General features: G+C 39.7%; 2 protein-coding genes across 8 annotated transcripts in view; one reads left to right on the top strand and one right to left on the bottom strand.

Moving 5' to 3' along the window:
* Window positions 1–341: 341 nt before the first annotated feature.
* On the top strand, window positions 342–6,688 carry LOC18435995 (cation/H(+) antiporter 20). 3 transcript variants are annotated; one of them, XM_011625855.3, is made up of 3 exons: window positions 342–575; window positions 672–1,703; window positions 5,318–6,688. In XM_011625855.3, the coding sequence occupies exons 1-3, from the start codon at window positions 369–371 to the stop codon at window positions 6,464–6,466; spliced, it is 2,388 nt and encodes a 795-aa protein (XP_011624157.1). In that variant the 5' UTR covers window positions 342–368; the 3' UTR covers window positions 6,467–6,688. The 3 variants fall into 3 exon arrangements, with proteins under 3 accessions (XP_011624157.1, XP_088730756.1, XP_088730757.1); XM_088874630.1 differs by lacking the exon at window positions 5,318–6,688 and adding an exon at window positions 3,948–4,266; XM_088874631.1 differs by lacking the exon at window positions 5,318–6,688 and adding an exon at window positions 3,875–3,973.
* Window positions 6,689–12,453: 5,765 nt separating this feature from the next.
* LOC18435951 (zinc finger C3H1 domain protein) overlaps window positions 12,454–17,690 on the bottom strand; it is a 47,669-nt gene continuing 42,432 nt past the window's right edge. For 2 of the 5 annotated variants that reach the window (XM_006845978.4, XM_088874628.1), the window contains one exon: window positions 12,454–14,647. In XM_006845978.4, coding sequence (XP_006846041.1) covers window positions 12,932–14,647 — 1,716 coding nt within the window. In that variant the 3' untranslated portion in view covers window positions 12,454–12,931. Of the gene's footprint in view, window positions 14,648–14,967; window positions 15,081–17,690 lie in introns of all 5 variants that reach the window. The other 3 variants (XR_016061402.1, XM_088874629.1, XR_016061401.1) reach the window with 2 other exon arrangements.

Below are 17,690 nucleotides of genomic sequence, written 5' to 3'. Positions count from 1 at the left end.
AATTCCCGCATCTAATAACAACAGAAAATTCTTTTACTTTTGAAAAAGTTTCCCAATCGCACATAAAAATAATAATAATAATGAAGAGAATGCGGAAGCGCTGTACCGATAAGAGAGTGAGAGACCAGCACACCCCAAGAGGGGAGCAGATTCCAACAAAAGGGGAGGTGAGAGAGAGAGAGTGCGTGTGAGTGCGTCCTCGTGCTCGAATTAGGAATAGCATGGAATTAGGAATAGCATGGCTTTATTCTTAGGAAATCGAGGACCACAAGAGGGGGATCCGGACAGAGCCCAAACCAGAGAGGCATATATATAAGGAGAAACCTCCAGCAAGCTTATTTGGGAGGAGAGAGAGAAAGAGAGAGGCAATGGCGGTTGGGAACAGTAGTAGCAGTAGCAGTAGCTGTAGTCATGGGTTGAGGACGTCATCAAATGGGGTATGGCAGGGGGACAATCCATTAGACTTTGCTCTTCCTCTCCTCATCGTCCAGACCACCCTCGTCCTTCTCGTCTCCCGCTCCCTCGCCTTCCTCATCAAGCCGCTCCGCCAGCCCAGCGTTGTAGCCGAAATCGCCGTACTCTCTCTCTCTCTCTCTCTCTCTCTCTCTCTCTCTCTCTCTCTCTCGATGTACATGCCGAATGGAAGGTAACAACCCCTCTCTCTGTCTCAGGGCGGCATCCTCCTCGGCCCCTCGGCACTCGGTCGAAACAAGGTGTACCTCAACCGTGTCTTCCCCATCTGGAGCACCCCCACCTTGGAGACTGTCGCAGGCATCGGCCTCATATTCTTCCTCTTCCTTGTGGGTCTCGAGCTTGATCTGTCCTCCGTCCACAAAGGTGGCTGCCGAGTCTTTACTATTGCTGCTGCCGGTATTTCTCTCCCCTTCGCCTGTGGCGCCCTCATCGCCCTTCCGTTCCGCACAGTTCTTAATCCACACACTTCTGCTGGTTATACTGCGTTCTTGGTATTCATGGGTGTGTCTCTATCTGTCACTGCATTTCCTGTCCTTGCTCGAATCCTGGCAGAGCTGAAGCTCCTCACCACCAACCTGGGTGAGACCGCAATGGCCGCTGCCGCCCTCAATGACCTTGCTGCCTGGGTCCTCCTTGCCCTCGCCACCGCCCTCTCTAGCCGTAATAACACAGACCTCTCCCACCACTCCTCTAACCTACTGTCCTCACTGTGGGTGCTCCTTGGTGGGGCAGCATTTGTAGCTGCGATGCTTCTGATCGTGCGCCCACTCATGTCCCGTGCCTCGAGCCAAACCCCCGAAGGTGCCCCAGTCAGTGAGCTCCATGTCTGTGCCGTGCTAGTGGGTGTGATGACCGCGGGGCTCGCAACCGACCTCCTCGGGATCCATGCCATATTCGGGGCATTTGTGTTTGGGATTTGTATCCCTAGGGAGGGGGCTTTGGCAAGGATGCTGGTGGAGAGGGTGGAAGACTTCGTGGCGGGGCTCTTGTTGCCGCTCTACTTCGCGTCAAGCGGCCTTAAGACGAATGTCGGGAGCATAAGCGGGGCGCGGTCATGGGGGATGTTAGGGCTGGTGATTGTTACAGGGTGTGCCGGGAAGGTGGCCGGGACGTTTGTAGCGGCGGTCATACACAGGGTACCGGCGCAGGAAGCACTCACGTTGGGGTTTCTTATGAACACCAAGGGTCTGGTGGAGCTCATTGTCTTGAACATTGGCAGGGAGAGAAAGGTCAGGCACTCACTCTCTCTCTCGAACCCCCCCCCCCAGGACACCTTGTGAGAGAAAGATTCATACCATACATACGTTGATTAAAGCAAAATGTTTATACCGAGCCGAGGATCTACACAATCAAATTAGAGCCACCTCAAAATTTTCACTCGAACTTGTTGTTTTGATCCTCAAATATCCTCATATAGACATGCATGGACATGAGAAAACAAATTGGATTTTAAGTTTTGAAAATAATGCACTTTGTAATACATTTTTTTACTGTGAATTTTCAAAATTTTCAGGCTTTCATAGATTTGCTTGATCTATACTATTTGTGAAGCTTTAAAATTTATAACTAAAGATGAAATTATATTTTAAGGCTATCACAAATATTAGATTTTCAGTATTGAAACCATATTTTTCGATACTATTTGAAAGTAAGTTTTATTTTAATTATTTAAAAAATATGATTATTTATTTTTGGTATAAAGATATCACAATTATCAATAATCATCTTATGTGAAATATGTGTAGCTCAGTAGATGCAAACTATCTCTGATTGTATACTATAAAAATTTATCTTTTGTTATATGGGTCACAATCACGTCTAATCATTAGATCTCAAATTAAATGCTTTGGGATGTGTAAAAGGTTTAAGAATTATTTTTGAATTTTAAGCCTAATCAATAGCATTTTTACAACCATCCAATTTAAATTGTCCTAGACAAAGAGCGTTTGTGATCTCTTCGTACAAAAAAATAAACAGCATTTTCATATACTTCTCCAATTATTTATTTGGTGGTTCATAATTATTTTACATTGTTTTTTTACTAACTAGACTAGGATGGATTTTATTCTATTGTTGAGTCAAAATTGGAAGCATCAACGTAGGTCAAAAGTATACCTTTGGATTCTTATTACTTCTCGAAGCATCAACGTTGGTGAAAAGTATACCCTTTGGATTCTTATTACTTCTCTCAGCTTAGATGCCATTCTTTGATTCGGAGGAGGTTTAGGTGCCATTCGGAGGAGGTGGGAGTCGTCAAGAATAAATTGAAATGAGTAATCAAAATTAGGGGTTATACGTATGGATTCAAAATAATATTCATAAATTAAAAATGTTCTATATTTCAAGGATAATTTATAGCGGATTCAAGTCCACCTTTAGAATGACCTAAAACCAGTGTTTAAAAAAACGCCGACTCGCCCGGTTCGACTCGAGAATCACCATGGACGGATCGAATCGACGGAAAAAACGGGAATCGTCCGGTTCTAGAGAGAACCGGACGATTCTGTACAGTGACTCGCCGATTCACTGTACGTAATCGGCGAGTCCCATAAGGAATTTTTTTTTTTTTTTTTTTTTTTTTTTTTTTTTTTTTTTTTTTTTTTTTGTAATCCATGATAGATTTTTTTGTAATACTTGATCGATTTTTTTGTAATCCATGATCGAATTGTTTTTTTTTTTTTGTAATCCATGATCGAATTTTTTGTTTTTTTTTTTTTTTGTAACCCATGATAGAATTTTTTTGTAATCCATGATCGAATTTTTTGTAATCCATGATCGAAATGTTTGTTTTTTTTTCTTGTAATCCATGATCGAATTTTTTGTTTTTTTTTTTTTTGTTTGTAACCCATGATAGAATTTTTTGTAATCCATGATCGAATGTTTTGTAATACATGATCGAAATGTTTGTTTTTTTTTTGTAATCCATGATCGAAATGTTTGTTTTTTTTTTTGTAATCCATGATCGAATTTTTTTTTTTTGCTTTTTTTGTAACCCATGATAGAGTTTTTTGTAATCCATGATTGAATTTTTTGTAATCCATGATCAAATTGTTTTTTTCTTTTTTTGTAATCCACGATTGAATTTTTTGTTTTTCTTTTGTTTGTTTTTTTTTGTAATCTATGATCGAATTTTATGTAATCCATGATCGAATTTTTTGTAATCCATGATTGAATTTTTTGAAAATTTGTGATTTTCTTTTTTTAATCCATGATCGAATTTTTTTTTGTAATCCATGATAGAATTTTTTGAAAATTTGTGATTTTTTTTTTTAATCCATGATCTAATATTTTTTGTAATCCATGATAGAATTTTTTGAAAATTTGTGATTTTTTTTTTTTAATCCATGATCGATTTTTTGAAAATTTGTTTTTTTTTTTTTTTAATCCATATTATTCAAAGAGAAAATGAGAGAGATGATGATTCTGAGGCCACCCTATCCCAGCCATATTATTCACATATCGAGTCCCAACAGCAACAGTGTAGGGATGAGCACGACAGTGCAGGTGAGCATGAAGGACGGACAATCTTCGGGGATTTTAGATTGTGAACACAACAAAACACTAACATTCAGGGATTTGAGAATAGTCAGACGCTTGCTAATATCGATGATTCGTTTTTAGATCGAATCAATGAATTGTTAAACGAATTCAATCAATGGCATCAGTGTGACCAAGAAGAACAATAACATGGTCTATCATTTTATTTTTAGATCATATGTTACTAATTTTATGCTTTATTGTAGTCTATGTATGTTGATATACTTATTCCATGATAATTATATGTTTATCCTTTTGTGTGATGTAAATTAAATGCTGAATGGCGGTTCATGCAGGGAAAGAACATATCAATATTCGCATATTCATTCAAAAACATAAAAATTCTTAATGGAGTACCCTCATTTCTTATTGAATTCCTAAAAAAAATATTTATAATGAATTTTAATAATTTTTTCTGATTTTTTTTAAGCTTTATTCTGACCGATTCACTCGATTCCCAATCCGGATCGCCGATTCGCCTATCCGGATCAGTCTTTTGGAAGCCCGATCCAAGTCACCGATCCGTTTTTTAAACCATTGCCTAAAACACAAAAATACAAAGGCGGTTCCCAAGACCAACTCTCGAACCATGCAAAATATTTACAAAAATAAAATAAAATAAAAAATATCTTGTAATTCAAAAATCCAACTTTTGTACCATCTTATTTTCAATTTTTTTTTTTTTTTGTCTTGTCTTGCATGTGGGCTCTTAAACATAGGGTAAAAGATAAATAAAAAGACTCAAAAATTATGAGCCTCATATAAACCATCAAAGTATAGGCTTTTTACTCGATATTAAAATTCAAGAGGCGTGAGAGAAAATGAAAGATGCGCTAAAAACATAAGAGAACGTTATTTTGTAGAATAATTTTCTGTTTATATTCTTATTTTTATAATTTAAAACAATTCTTCATTTAAGACCTATTAAAAAAATAAATTTAGCAAAAAGGTATCAAAAGCAGCGTGTTGCTAATTTCTTGCAGTGTCGAGAGGCTTAAACCCCATGAGAGACCCGGTAATGCTAATGGAAAAAAAGATGATGCAACGTCTAATGTTTGACAACACATCTTAATGTGTCAACAATGCAAGCTAAAAGCCCAAAACTCCAACTAGGTAGCCCCGATGGAAAGAGGATCAGTTGAAAGACGACACCAAGTTTTGGAAAAGTGACATATCTGTATATGTTTGAGCGACACATATCAACATACGACACAAAAAAAAAAAGCACGAGTTTTATGCGGGAGTCTCTATGTTACAATAACTCCAATCTCTCTGTGGTGTCTCATTTTTCATTTTAATGTAACAGGTGCTGAACGAAGAGACTTTCGCCATCTTAGTGCTGATGGCCCTCTTCTCCACCTTCATCACCACGCCTATCGTCATGGCCCTCTACAACCCCTCCTCCCACCCCCATCGTCACCACCTCCACCTCTCTGTCCCCACCCCCCGCAACCTCCATTTCCTCGCTTGCCTTCACCACCGCGGCTCAACTTTGGGTATCCTCACTCTCTTTGAGTCCATTCGTGGCCCTCCCAAAACACCCCTCAAACTCTATCTCATGCACCTCACCCCCCTCTCTGAACGCCCATCTTCAATGCTCTTCATTCGTCGCGCACGTCGCAATGGCCTCCCCTCTGTCAAATGCTCTGATTTTTCCACTCCCTCATTTCCCCCTCATCCTTACCTCGCCAAGGTTAGTGTGCGTCCCATGACTGCAATATCCTCACTCATTTCTATGCACCAAGACATATGCAATGTCGCAGCTAAAAAGCATGCGTCCCTCATCCTCCTTGATTACACCCTTGAGCACTCTGACACAGACATCCGTGCCGTCAACCAGCGTGTCCTCCAAGAGGCCCCCTGTCCTATTGCAATGCTTGTGAACCGAGGTCTCGGAGGTGCCACTGACAACCAGGTGTTCCCCAATAGCCTAGTTCTCCGTGTCTGTGTTATCTTCCTTGGTGGTCCTGATTGTCGCAAGGCACTGGAGCTTGCCATTCGCATGGCTGAGCACCCTCGTGTGAAGGTCGCCGTGGTGAGCTTCATACTGCCAAAAAGTGGTGGTGAGATCTCGAACCCAAATGTAGCAAACACAATGGAAAAGGAGCTTATGGAGGAGATTGCAGAGAGGGGAGATTCGATAACCTATGATGAAAGAGTGATGGAGAGGGCCAATGATGTAATGGAGGCAGTGGTGAGTTTCGGGAGGAGCAGTGGCTATGACATGGTGGTGGTGGGGAGAGGGAGATTTCCAGGAGGAATGCTGCCGGAATGGGAGGAGCAGGCAACAGAGAATGGGGAGTTGGGGCAACTAGGTGAAGCACTGGTAGCAAATAGTGTGGAGATCATGTCATCGTCGGTGCTGGTCGTGCAACAGCAGATAGGTAGGCTTCAGCATATGGGGGCAGAGCAGCCAAAGAAGGTGGTGGAGAATGATGCTAGGCTCTCTCCTTAGCACCCAGTCTCATGCATCATCTGTTAGTGTAAAATGGCTCTCTCTCTCTCTCTTCTTAGTGCATAATATCTCGCTCTCTCATGTTATCTATACTGTTAAGGGATTATATATGTAAAATTATTTTTACTTTTAGTACAAGAAGATTACAATTACTTTTTAGCTGTCATACGTGAATACGAAATGTTAATCACAAGGTCCAAGAAACTTTTATTGAACATTAAACATTGTCAATGACTCATACTTAGCATCACATTTGATGACTACATATGGATATGACCTTATATCTACACAATTTTACTGTATATTCTCTGTTGTCGTGTGTAACAACAGTTGGGGATAGCAAGTTGTTGCATTTGCATTTGCATTTGTATCCTTCCCCACAGGTGGGGGCTCTAATTGACATTTTATTAAAATAATGTGGCATATCAAGTTTTGTTTTGTTGAAAGAAAAAAAAAAAAAAAAGTACCAAGAGCCATTCCCAATTGTACAGCATTTGGAAGTTGAAAATCGGAATTTGGAATAGTGGGGTAGAATAGGATCTGGCAACAAACCCGAAAATTGCTTGGCATGATTTTATTAGTGGTTGGACTGGTCATTAAACCAATTGGACCGACAAACGCCTGTCAAAACTCTTACATAAATTTTAAAAAAAAAATAGAAATCTTCATGTAATTTCTACAATCTGCTTCTTTTTTAAAATATGTTAATGGTGGGAGTGGAGGCGAGGGCCAAATGTTATGTTTACTGGACAAACTGGTCTAAGATCCAGTTTGGGCTCAAAACGAGAGGATGGGCTGGCTTGTTCTGGTTCTAATAACACTTGTTGAAACTATGCGCCTTTTGGACAACGATCACATGAAACCTGGATCAATAAAAACATGTAGGACACCAAACCCTATAGCAAACATGTACAGTGGAGATCAGGGCCAACTAGCTTCGTATACAGGACTAGTGATACCTAGGGCCATTGCTCATTATTTTGGTTAAGTGATACCTTAAATGGAGGCCCCAATTGAGGGCACCGCCCCCACTTAAATAATGGACTCCCACTCACCTAGCACTCAATTCACATTGACAATGTCATGCACCTGTCTTATCATGCAAAAATTCATGTTTCAGTCACATTTGATCATCACCCCAAATTGGGATATAAGACTAGCTTCATATACAGGACTAGTGATACCTAGGGCCATTGCTCATTATTTTCGTAAAGTGATACCTCGAATGGAGGTCCCAATTGAGGGCACAGCCCACTTAAATAATGGACTCCCTCTCACCTAGCGCTCTCAATTCAGAGAGGGGCCCCACAGTGGTGCGGAGTGGGGCTTCTTTCAAAGGGGGGAGTGGGTGATAAAAGAGGATTAGCGACAATGCCCAGCAAACTCCTCTTCCAACGGAAACTGATTGAAATTTGCAGAAGGGAGATTTAGGGCCTGTTTGCTAGCCTGGATAACCACTGGATAGGGCAGGAGGGGACACGTGACTCTTGAAGCACAGTTTGGAGCCATATAACCAGTCCTAAAAAGGTCAAGGGTTTTTAGGGGCTTAATCCAAAAAACAACAGGTATCCATGAACAAGATAATGCCTAAGAAAAAGCTCACCATTGTTTCTGTCTTGGATAAGTGTTGTACCATCTTGTCCAATGGGACACGTACACAAGCACCCAAACAGGCCCTTTGAATGTATTTAGCAATGATTTAAAACTAGATCAAAGTAATTACGGATACGGTTTGGAGGGTTTTATTACCATTTAACGATATTTTTCTCATAAATTAAAAGCCTGCAGGTTTTTTTCCCTGTAATTTGTTCCGGAACAAGGCTCACTAGGTCCTAAGCCTGAGTCAACAGTCCAACATCGCTGATCTAAGGTCCAACTAGGCCAAGTCTGTTACAAGATAGGGTCCTAACTTCTGAGCCAGACACAACACACCAATTTTTTTAGTCCCATGGAAATGGGGTGATATCAAAGAAGGCTTCAATTTAAATAATATATTCAGGTTATTTCTTTTGGCATGTCTTGTTTGTGGGTTAACAGGGGATTCCTTTCCTTAACATACTTAAGGGCATCGGTATAACTTGTACATAAGTTACAACTATAAATAAGACAGAAAGGGGTGGAGGCAATCTAACCCTAATGTTGACTGGCTCCAGCCTCTGCTCTTTTTGGTCTTCAAGTTTATTTGGCCTTCTCATTGCCAAATATGGTCTGAAAGTCGCAGGAAAATGTTAGGGATTTTGTGCCTAAAGCCATAGTTTAGAAGTGTAAGATTAGGGTTCTCTAAATAAATAAATAAAGCCCTTTTTAAGGCACAAAAAATGAGTCTATTTTGATGGAGAAAATAGTCCCAAATGGCATAATTAATCTGGGCCGTCCATGGATTAGCAAAGTTGAATTCCCTTAAAGATGGGAAGCTGTTATGGCAAACTCGTAAATAGTTCGGAAAAGAGAGCATAACAAAGGAACAAGCAATATGGATCTAGGCCAGGCTACCCACCCTAGACTTCTTTGGGTGGGACATGCCACCCTTTTTTTCTTTTGCCCTAGGGGAATGCATGCCACCCTTCTATGGATTTGGAGAGCGAAGATACTAATTTAATCTTCTAAAAGGGGGTATGACCTCTTATTTATAGTGAAGTAGTGATATCAAGGTTTGCCATCTTATTTGGGATGCCGACTGTTGATCTAAGGTGATTTATTAGGTGAAGAGAGCCTTTTAATCTTAACCCTTCATTCTCTAAATTAATCATTATGATTAAAGAGAAGGGTTTATAATCATTATACTTTAGTTTTCTTAACCCATTCTCTTGTAATTCAAAAATAGGAAAGTTAGAAGGTTCTAAGAACTCCTAGAATATCACATAATATTTAATTTTGAAATATAGGAAATAAGGAAAGAGGGGCGCGTTGCCTTTGGAGCCTCAATGGGACCCATGCCCCACACAATATGGGCAAGCCCCAACGTCAGCCCTTGGCCACTAGGTCCCACGTGGACACCAGATATTTTTTCAAGCCCCAAAGAATTTTTAAATTCCATTTTTGGTATTTGAAGATGCCTATGTATTTTTTAATGCCGAAAAAACATTCACTTTGATTTAAAAATATGTGAGGCAAAATAAAAAGTAAAGAACAAAAAATTATATAAGGGTGAGGCCCTTAAAAATTCCCTAGATGAGGTTGTTTTGATGCTAAAAAATCTTCAAATTGACTATCAACCTCAAGATGTATGGACATGAGAAAAAATGGTCATTATTTTTTAAGCACTAAATTTTATAATTGGATACAAAAATAAATTTTCAGACCATTACAAAGATTGTTAAGACTAGAACAATACCTTTTGATACTATTTGAACGTGCCTTACTTAGATTGTTTAGAGCATCAGCCTTATACAAACCACACCCAAAAATAAATAATACATGTTGAAAAGTTCTTTTATAATCAAAAAATCATCTAAGAGACAAATAAACATAATCATAAGGTAATTGAATCTATCAAGTCAAGAATATGTGAATTTACTATGGCACTCCACCTATGCTAGTTCACATGGTCTTCGTATTATTTTCTCGTACCAATCAAATTAACAAATTATCACAGTCAAAACTCATGATTGGTCCATCAAAGTTGGCCAATAAATAGCAGGAACATGAGTATAGTGTGGGTTATAAGTTCTCCCCTATGGACAAGCCATGTCCTGCATGGGGATATGCACATTATCACAATAGCACAGGGGGTCCTCCCTTCAACACATATTCATGCATTACCCTCAATGGTGGCTTCCCATAGATGTCGTTGTATAAAATGCCATGCAGTGGTAATTTTGAGGAACTGGTCCTTGCCATTATAAGTACCGCACATAAGAACCTGGCCACTTCCTAGCCAAAAGCACCATAGGAATCTTTCCTACCTGAATCAAGGATCACCCTACAAACCCTCTATTGGTGTGCCTCATGCTTAGGTGAAAGAGGTTTAGACTCTACTCTCGGGCCTAAACCACCGAACTTGGGTGAGTCAACTGGCACCACAAATATGCCATTGGTCCCATGTGGACCACACCTCACCACTGTAACATGAGTTTTTATGCTCTTCAAGGCTTTTGAAGGCCACAAAGCGCATCATCTCTTCCCGCACAAAATTCACAAATTCATCCATCAGCCCACACAAGTCACATCCTATGATTTGTCTGATTAATAAATAGATTTCATAAAAAGAGTGCCTAAAGAACAATTGAGCAACATATTTATAAATGTCCGAGATTTTCCATCGAAACTCCGCTCACATGATTATCACCCCATGCTTTTCCCTCTCTTCTTTATGAGTGCTCAAAAAAAAGGTTACTGTTTTTTCCCATCCTTCACGGCATTCTTCAAAAGAGAATCCTTGAGTTCATGGAATGAAAGAGGTTTGACTCCTAGGCTAAATTGCTGAATTGTCTCGACCATAACTTTGATGCTTTCAAGGCACATGGTATTGAAAGGACAATTGGCTTGATAAAACCACTTTGTAATATATTTATAAACCTTGTGTTCCTCTTCTTTCTTTTATCTATTTTCAAGCAGGATTTGTTTTGTTTCTTTCCTCCTATCCTCTACCACAACTTTTTCAAGATTAAGAATACAAAAAGCATCCATTAGCCCCTTAGGGAGAGGCCTTCTATACCTTACATTTCTGCCAATATTTATAACTCTTTCCCTTGTAATTCTATGACCCACTTCCAATTTCGGGGTCTTATCTTCTTCATCATCATCACAGATATGAATTTCACATATGTATAGATAGAGTCAAATACCAACACCAATATGTTGGCACAAGAAGGGATCTCCAAAGCAATTTGGTTAGTTCAAATTTCGTGCCTCAAGGAACTTCTTGTTCATCCTTGAAGCAAATAGTGACATAACATGGGGACTGATTCAGTCCGTGAAAATCGTACACACGTACATATTTTCATGAGGATGTTAAAGGTTGATATTCAGAAACGAAAAAAAAAAAGAATGTAGAGCTCCCGACTTGTGGGAAGCCTTTCGTTCTTGCTGTTCACACTAGTCTAAATTTCTAAATATTAATCTAACATAGTGAGGGAGACGGTGATGTAATATTGGAATGACGAGAGAACAAGGGAAACTTACAGATAGGATGAACAAATATAAAGGTGCAAAGCTAAAATAGCTAGTTGAGGCAGATGGAAGAAAGTCTGCTTGAGGAGATCAACTTACTTCATTGGGAGACTTCACTAGAAGAATGTTAGGCGCGTGAACACTAACACCTAGGCTTGGGGTTCTAATATTAAATGGGAGTGGGGTTAAGTGGACAAAGTGTTATGGTAACCAGCTAATTTGTTAAAACTAGGCTTGTTGAGATGATTAGTGTTGTTTTTGAGACGATTAGATAAATACTGCCGACAACTAAAAAGAGGATTTCCTTCAGGTAGGATGATAGATGTCCTTATCATTGATGATAAGACTGCTCCATAGGCAAGCGAAGGGACCAGGGCCGCAAGCATTTGTAACAGTTAGAGTAGCCACTCTCCCAAAGAGGCTCGAATATGTTCCTACCATGCTCATTGAATCTGCACATTTAGAAGATTATCATGACTGCTAACGATCCAACATATCACAAATAATCAGAAAGCTAGTGCACACTGCACACAAGAACATTCCTACATGCTTGCACACATAGGCATGCATACACACCGACAATAAAAAATACAGAGCACAAATTTAGCTGCTCACAAAATATGCATATCAACTTCAAAGGAACAATAGTGAATATTTGTATCAAGCCTCCTAGTTTCATAACTTTTGATACCAAGTTACGAATGAATATATGCACATATTAATAAGCAGTCAGTCTTCAATCAGCATATGAATATAAACCAACTGATTGCTTGGATGGGATACTGGATGATGTTCCAAAATCCTAGATGACAAAATGTTCATATTGAAGCATTGAACAGCACAGATAAGAATAAAGAAACAAATATAACTATCAATTTCCTTACTTAAAAGATCTCACATATTGCATATATATTCCGTATTTGATGTGCCTTAACAAGCACTCCAATGTTTGATTTCAAGAGAGGGTTAACAATCCCTCTGACTTTATTCAGGGAGCTCTTCCAAAACTCTACATAGAATGGCAAGGAGTATACAAAAAACACTGCACAAATCAGCTCTTGAAGATATGTAATTACATAGCAAGAAAGAACAGGCCCACTAACCAATCAGTCAGTGAATTGATAGCCTTTCAGTTGAGTCTTTACATAAAACCCTACATGATCAGGCCGAGGCCCCACAAAAACTATCTTCCCATTCAAACACTAAGAGGGAGAGAAAAGGGAACCATGGACCAGTGTAATCATTCTATGCTTCCAAAAGTGGTGGAATATGCTTCATCGGATAGAACCACATCATCATTTTATATTTACAAAACTACAGACTCATTCTGTAACTATCCAATCAGAAATGCAATTAGATCCCAAGTATAATATCATTGGTTAATGTTATGCCTCTTTCTTTTGCTGCTTCTATGATGGCATCAGCATTTCCAATAGCAGCAGTCTTGCACAGGGTTAAGTAAGATTTCCACAAGGTGAGAGAAAAAGGATAAACAGAGATGGCCAACCTATGAAACCTCTCAGAAAGGCTCTCCATTTCCAAAACACCCAAAAGCTCTGCAGTTTCTACCCATGATCTCTCTGTGGCCAAAGGACAAGCTGGGACTAAGGAGTTGACCAGAGTAGAGCAAGCCCAAAACATAGCAGAAGTCGAGGCAACATCAACTGGGTTGTAGCTCCGAGATACAAACTTACACACCATGAGAGCAAGCTTATAGTTAGAAGGCACAATATCCATTAGAACTTCCACGAAATCAACTAAACCCTTCATTCCAAGTGATTCAGGTAAGAGTGATGGCCCATACCATACTTCAAGAATGGAATTAAGTAATGAAAAGTCAGGGGGAACCGGACCCAGTATATTTTTAATTACCTGTCGAAGCCTGGGCCTTCTAGTATTTACCAGGAAGCCCCTTGATAGGGGCTCGGGAACTGGGAGAACTCGTGCATCCCTCAAATACCTTGATAGAAGGCCAAGGATCTCATCATTAGGCTTCCCATGATTGTTCAATGAGGCATGCTCTTTCAAACAGTGTTTGAAGTCCTCTCCACAAGATAACTTCAAAGCTTTGTCCACTGTTGCTTGAGCTTCGGCCCAATCCTTTTTCAAGAGCTTGTATGTAGCCAGATTAAGCAACCCAAAAATGCACTTGTTTGATGTAGGGTGAAAGGAACGACTATCAGGACAAATTCCTTGCTCACAAGCATTCAAGCTATCATGGGATTGAAACCAGCGATTCATCAATTTTTCTGCAAAACCCACCCCTTTGGTTTCTAGGACATAACTGGCATACTGGTGCCAGATGCGCTGAACACCATGGCTCTCCTTTGGCCAGTTATTCAGTGATTCTTCAAATGCTTCAAAATCATAATTACTTAGACAGTCTCTATGAAGGTGGGCTGATATTAGGACAAGTTCAATGCAGGCTGGGTACATTTTCTTGTATTTCTCTACCAAAGGGAGGGCCATGTCCAAGCCTTCAAGAGCAGCCATGCACCTCACATGGCTAACACACAATGCATGGGTGGAAACAAGAGATTCTTGTGGAGACTGCGATGTTTTGATTGAGTGGAGATCATCTACAGCTGCATCCATCAACTCCAAAACACGATGTTTCTCTTCTTTTGCCAATTCAATAGAAGGCCATTCTAACCCAAATGGCAGTTCCTGCTTGAACTCAAACCTCTCTACAATGGTTCCGGGAAGTTTACCATAGACTGCCAAGTAAGCTGAAGAAACCCACAAGATGCATCTATCATATATTGTCAGGCATGATGAAATGTATGATAGAGATAACTCAATAGTGTCCTCTGTGTGTGTTTCAGTACATAGAGGTTCAAATACTATGGATATGGCCCTTTTGATGTCCCCTGACATGTAGGATAAATGTAGCATCCTTAGAAATAAGTCCAAAATGCAGGCACTTATGGCACTGTCCTCCTCATTAGAATTTGATGCATGGCACAATGCTGACAGCGCAGTATTGTAAGCATGGATCTGTTCAAGAATTTGTGGCCTGCTGTTAATGAACAGTAACCAAAGCTCATAAGAACTTTTGCAATGCCGGACCTGTGAAAATAGACAAAGTTCAAAAAATCAAATTCAGGGACTATTAATCATCTCTTTCACTTTAAAAGTATTAAAAATAAGGTGTCACAGTCACAAAATATTACGACACGCAATTAGAATAAAAGGCATGGCAAGGCACATCCAAAGCAGGCAAAACAAAGTTACAAAAGTAGCTGAGTCCAGATACAGCCGAGTTATTCAGATCCAGTAGGGTGCCAGGTCCAAGTGAAAAACCTTGGGAATCGGTTGAGACACACAAGTTCTAGAGGTCTCCATTTTATTTTTTTAAAGACTTGGACAAGTCTTGTAGAGAGCCTGACCCAATTATTCGGACTGGCCACTGACCGGCTTTAGGCCTGAGTCCAATTCTACAAACACCGCTGCAAAAGGAGTGGATGCAAGCAATTTGTATAACACTTGCCCATTAGCGCTCCTGTCCAGAGAGAAAAGAAGCGAAAAAGCGCCACCATTTTTTAAACAATATTGCACTGATAAGTGAGGAAAACATATACATCAAGCAATACATGAATGAAAACAAAGACACAGAAAAAATAAAAAATAAAACAAATGGAAAGACATAAGAAGCAAGGGAAAGAATACTATAAAAAATAAAGAAAGAAAGAAAGAAAAAGGAAAAGATAAACAGGACAATAAAGGGGCATCGGTTCCAGGAAGCCTCTCTACAGCGACCACAGGGGCTCTATTTGTGCCCTCTAAGCAGGGGAGTTCGCTACTCAGTGTTGTAAGGAGATGGTCCCATCACAAAAAAACCACATGGGACATTTGACAAAGTGAGCCTTACACCCAAATGAATGTTTCTATGCAAACATGTTTTTGAAGTTTTCTGTGTGGTGTTGTGCATTTTAGAATATGAAGTCTTGATATAATAGATTGCATTTTATTCAACATGATGTTCCACAGAACACCTCTTATTTTAACCAAAGTGAGATGCCAGCCAGAGAAACAATTGATTCTAAGGCTTAGGATCTCTTCCCTTGAGGTACATGGAACTCACTAAATAAATATTAGAGATTTCACACCTTATAGGTTCATCTTAAACTTCCATCAAGAGCCTACAAAAATACAAGCAATTGAAGTTAAGAAAAACATCAACTAAAAGAGTCAAAAGGCTCTGATGTAAATCGCGTCCAAGGTGTTCATAGGTTCATCTTAAGCTTCCATCAAGAGCCTACAAAACCACAAGCAATTGAAGTTAAGAAAAACATCAACTAAAAGAGTCAAAAGGCTCTGATGTATCGCGTCCAAGGTGTTCAAGAATTAGGCCGAAAGTTATTTGGAGAAATTCTAGTGTGGGTTTGGACTTATTTATTTATTTTCTGGACTCTTGGGATTTTTAGTGTAGGGATTAGATTGGGTTGTAATTTAATGTCATGGGACAATGTGGTCAACTTCTTATTTATCACGATTAGCATGAGATCTATGTGATTTAGTTACTTGGGATTGTTCCAAGGTTTTAGCAAAGAGGGATAGGTTGGATGGGGGTCTTTTCTTTCCTTCATTTCATGTCTTTTTTGTCTTTTTTTCTTAACCTACAAGGGGATTAAGATGGAAGGCCTAGAGTTTGCGAGATGGAGAGAAAAAGGGAGAAACACTAGGTGGGATAAGAAGAGAGAGATGGGGTGTGGTGGTTGACGTGGGCAAGAAGTAAAGATAAATGAGAAAAAAAGCATGTGGAAGAGAAAAGGGGATAACTTTAATTAATTTTTTATTTCTTCATTATTATTTTGGATTGTATTTAAAGAGTGGGATGTCCCAATTAAAAACAGGACTTGGTATTTTTTTTGTGTGAAGGATATTTTTATGAAAGAAGAAAAGAGCTTCTTCTTCCGCTTGGCGTCATTTACAGCTATATTTTTTCTCCTTTTTTGTTGCCGATTTTTTTCTTGTTAGAGGATCAAAAACAGAGTGGATTTAATTTCCCACCTTCCTTTTGCATCGTTCGGTAATGATAACTGGTCGTGGAGGTCGTGACCGTAGGAATGCCAATCTGATCCGCGTGTGCAAGAAAATCAACAACTTGATGGAGATGGTTGCACAGCTGCTGCGCGAGCAAGATCGACAAGTGTGCCCATAATGATAATAGATCTACTAGGTTAGATCTGAACCATGAGGGTTTTCATGGAGATTAGCATGACTTGTGGGAAAGGGCTGATGATGTGTCCCATCACCAAGTTGGGTTGTTGCTTGACGGCATTGATGAGAGCATGAATTTGATAAAGGGTTGGACAGCTGACCACCCCAAGACCAAGATCACCGGCATAGGGGCACAAGCAATGAGGAATTACGAGATCAGCATGTGGTATACGAAGATCTAAGCGAAGAGAGTCTGATTCAGATATTAAAATTGACTTCCCTAAATTTTATGGAACTCTGTCCAAGACCAACCATAGAGAAATTATATTCCCGTCAAATGGTTCAAAAAATCACCAAGTCAAAGATTCGGATTCTCCTCCGATCTTTGAAGAGGCCCTGGGCAAAGAGTTGGATTTTGTGAAAAGTTCAACTTCTAACGAATGGTTGGAGTTTGAACAAGAGAGACTAAGTTTTGAAGAGGGAAACGATGTTGGTGATGGTGGTAGTAATCGTCCCTCTAAATGTCTTATCCTAGTATGCCATGGGATATGCACACCAAGGAGTTGATGATAATTCCCTTTGGGATCTCAGCTAGTGGGTTAACATAGGGAACACTCACCAAATAGTGGATGTTATGTTCACTAGTGCATGGGAAAAGGGTACTTTGGTACTCTGTTTTGATGAACCAACCAGCTCTATTCCCTCTCTTCTTCCCCCAAAACCTAAACCAAAGAAACCCAATACCCATCCCAATTCCACAAAGTTATGCAAGATAAAAACAGTCCTGGGTAGACCAAATGGCTCAACCTAACATCCCTAAAGATGATTTTGTGCCAGTGACCAATGATATAGTGCCCATATGTCATAGATGTGGCAATCTTCAGCATCAACAAAATGTGTTTGATACAGCATCCAAGAGGAATACAACTCAAGAGCACTCTAGTCTTTG

This window comes from Amborella trichopoda, chromosome 8, assembly GCF_054954075.1.
Source record: "Amborella trichopoda isolate Santa Cruz 75 chromosome 8, AtrichopodaSantaCruz75HAP2 v2.0, whole genome shotgun sequence".
NCBI lineage: Eukaryota > Viridiplantae > Streptophyta > Magnoliopsida > Amborellales > Amborellaceae > Amborella > Amborella trichopoda.
The sequence above is the reverse complement of the archived record's forward strand: the minus strand, read 5'-3'. Positions and strand labels throughout refer to the sequence as shown.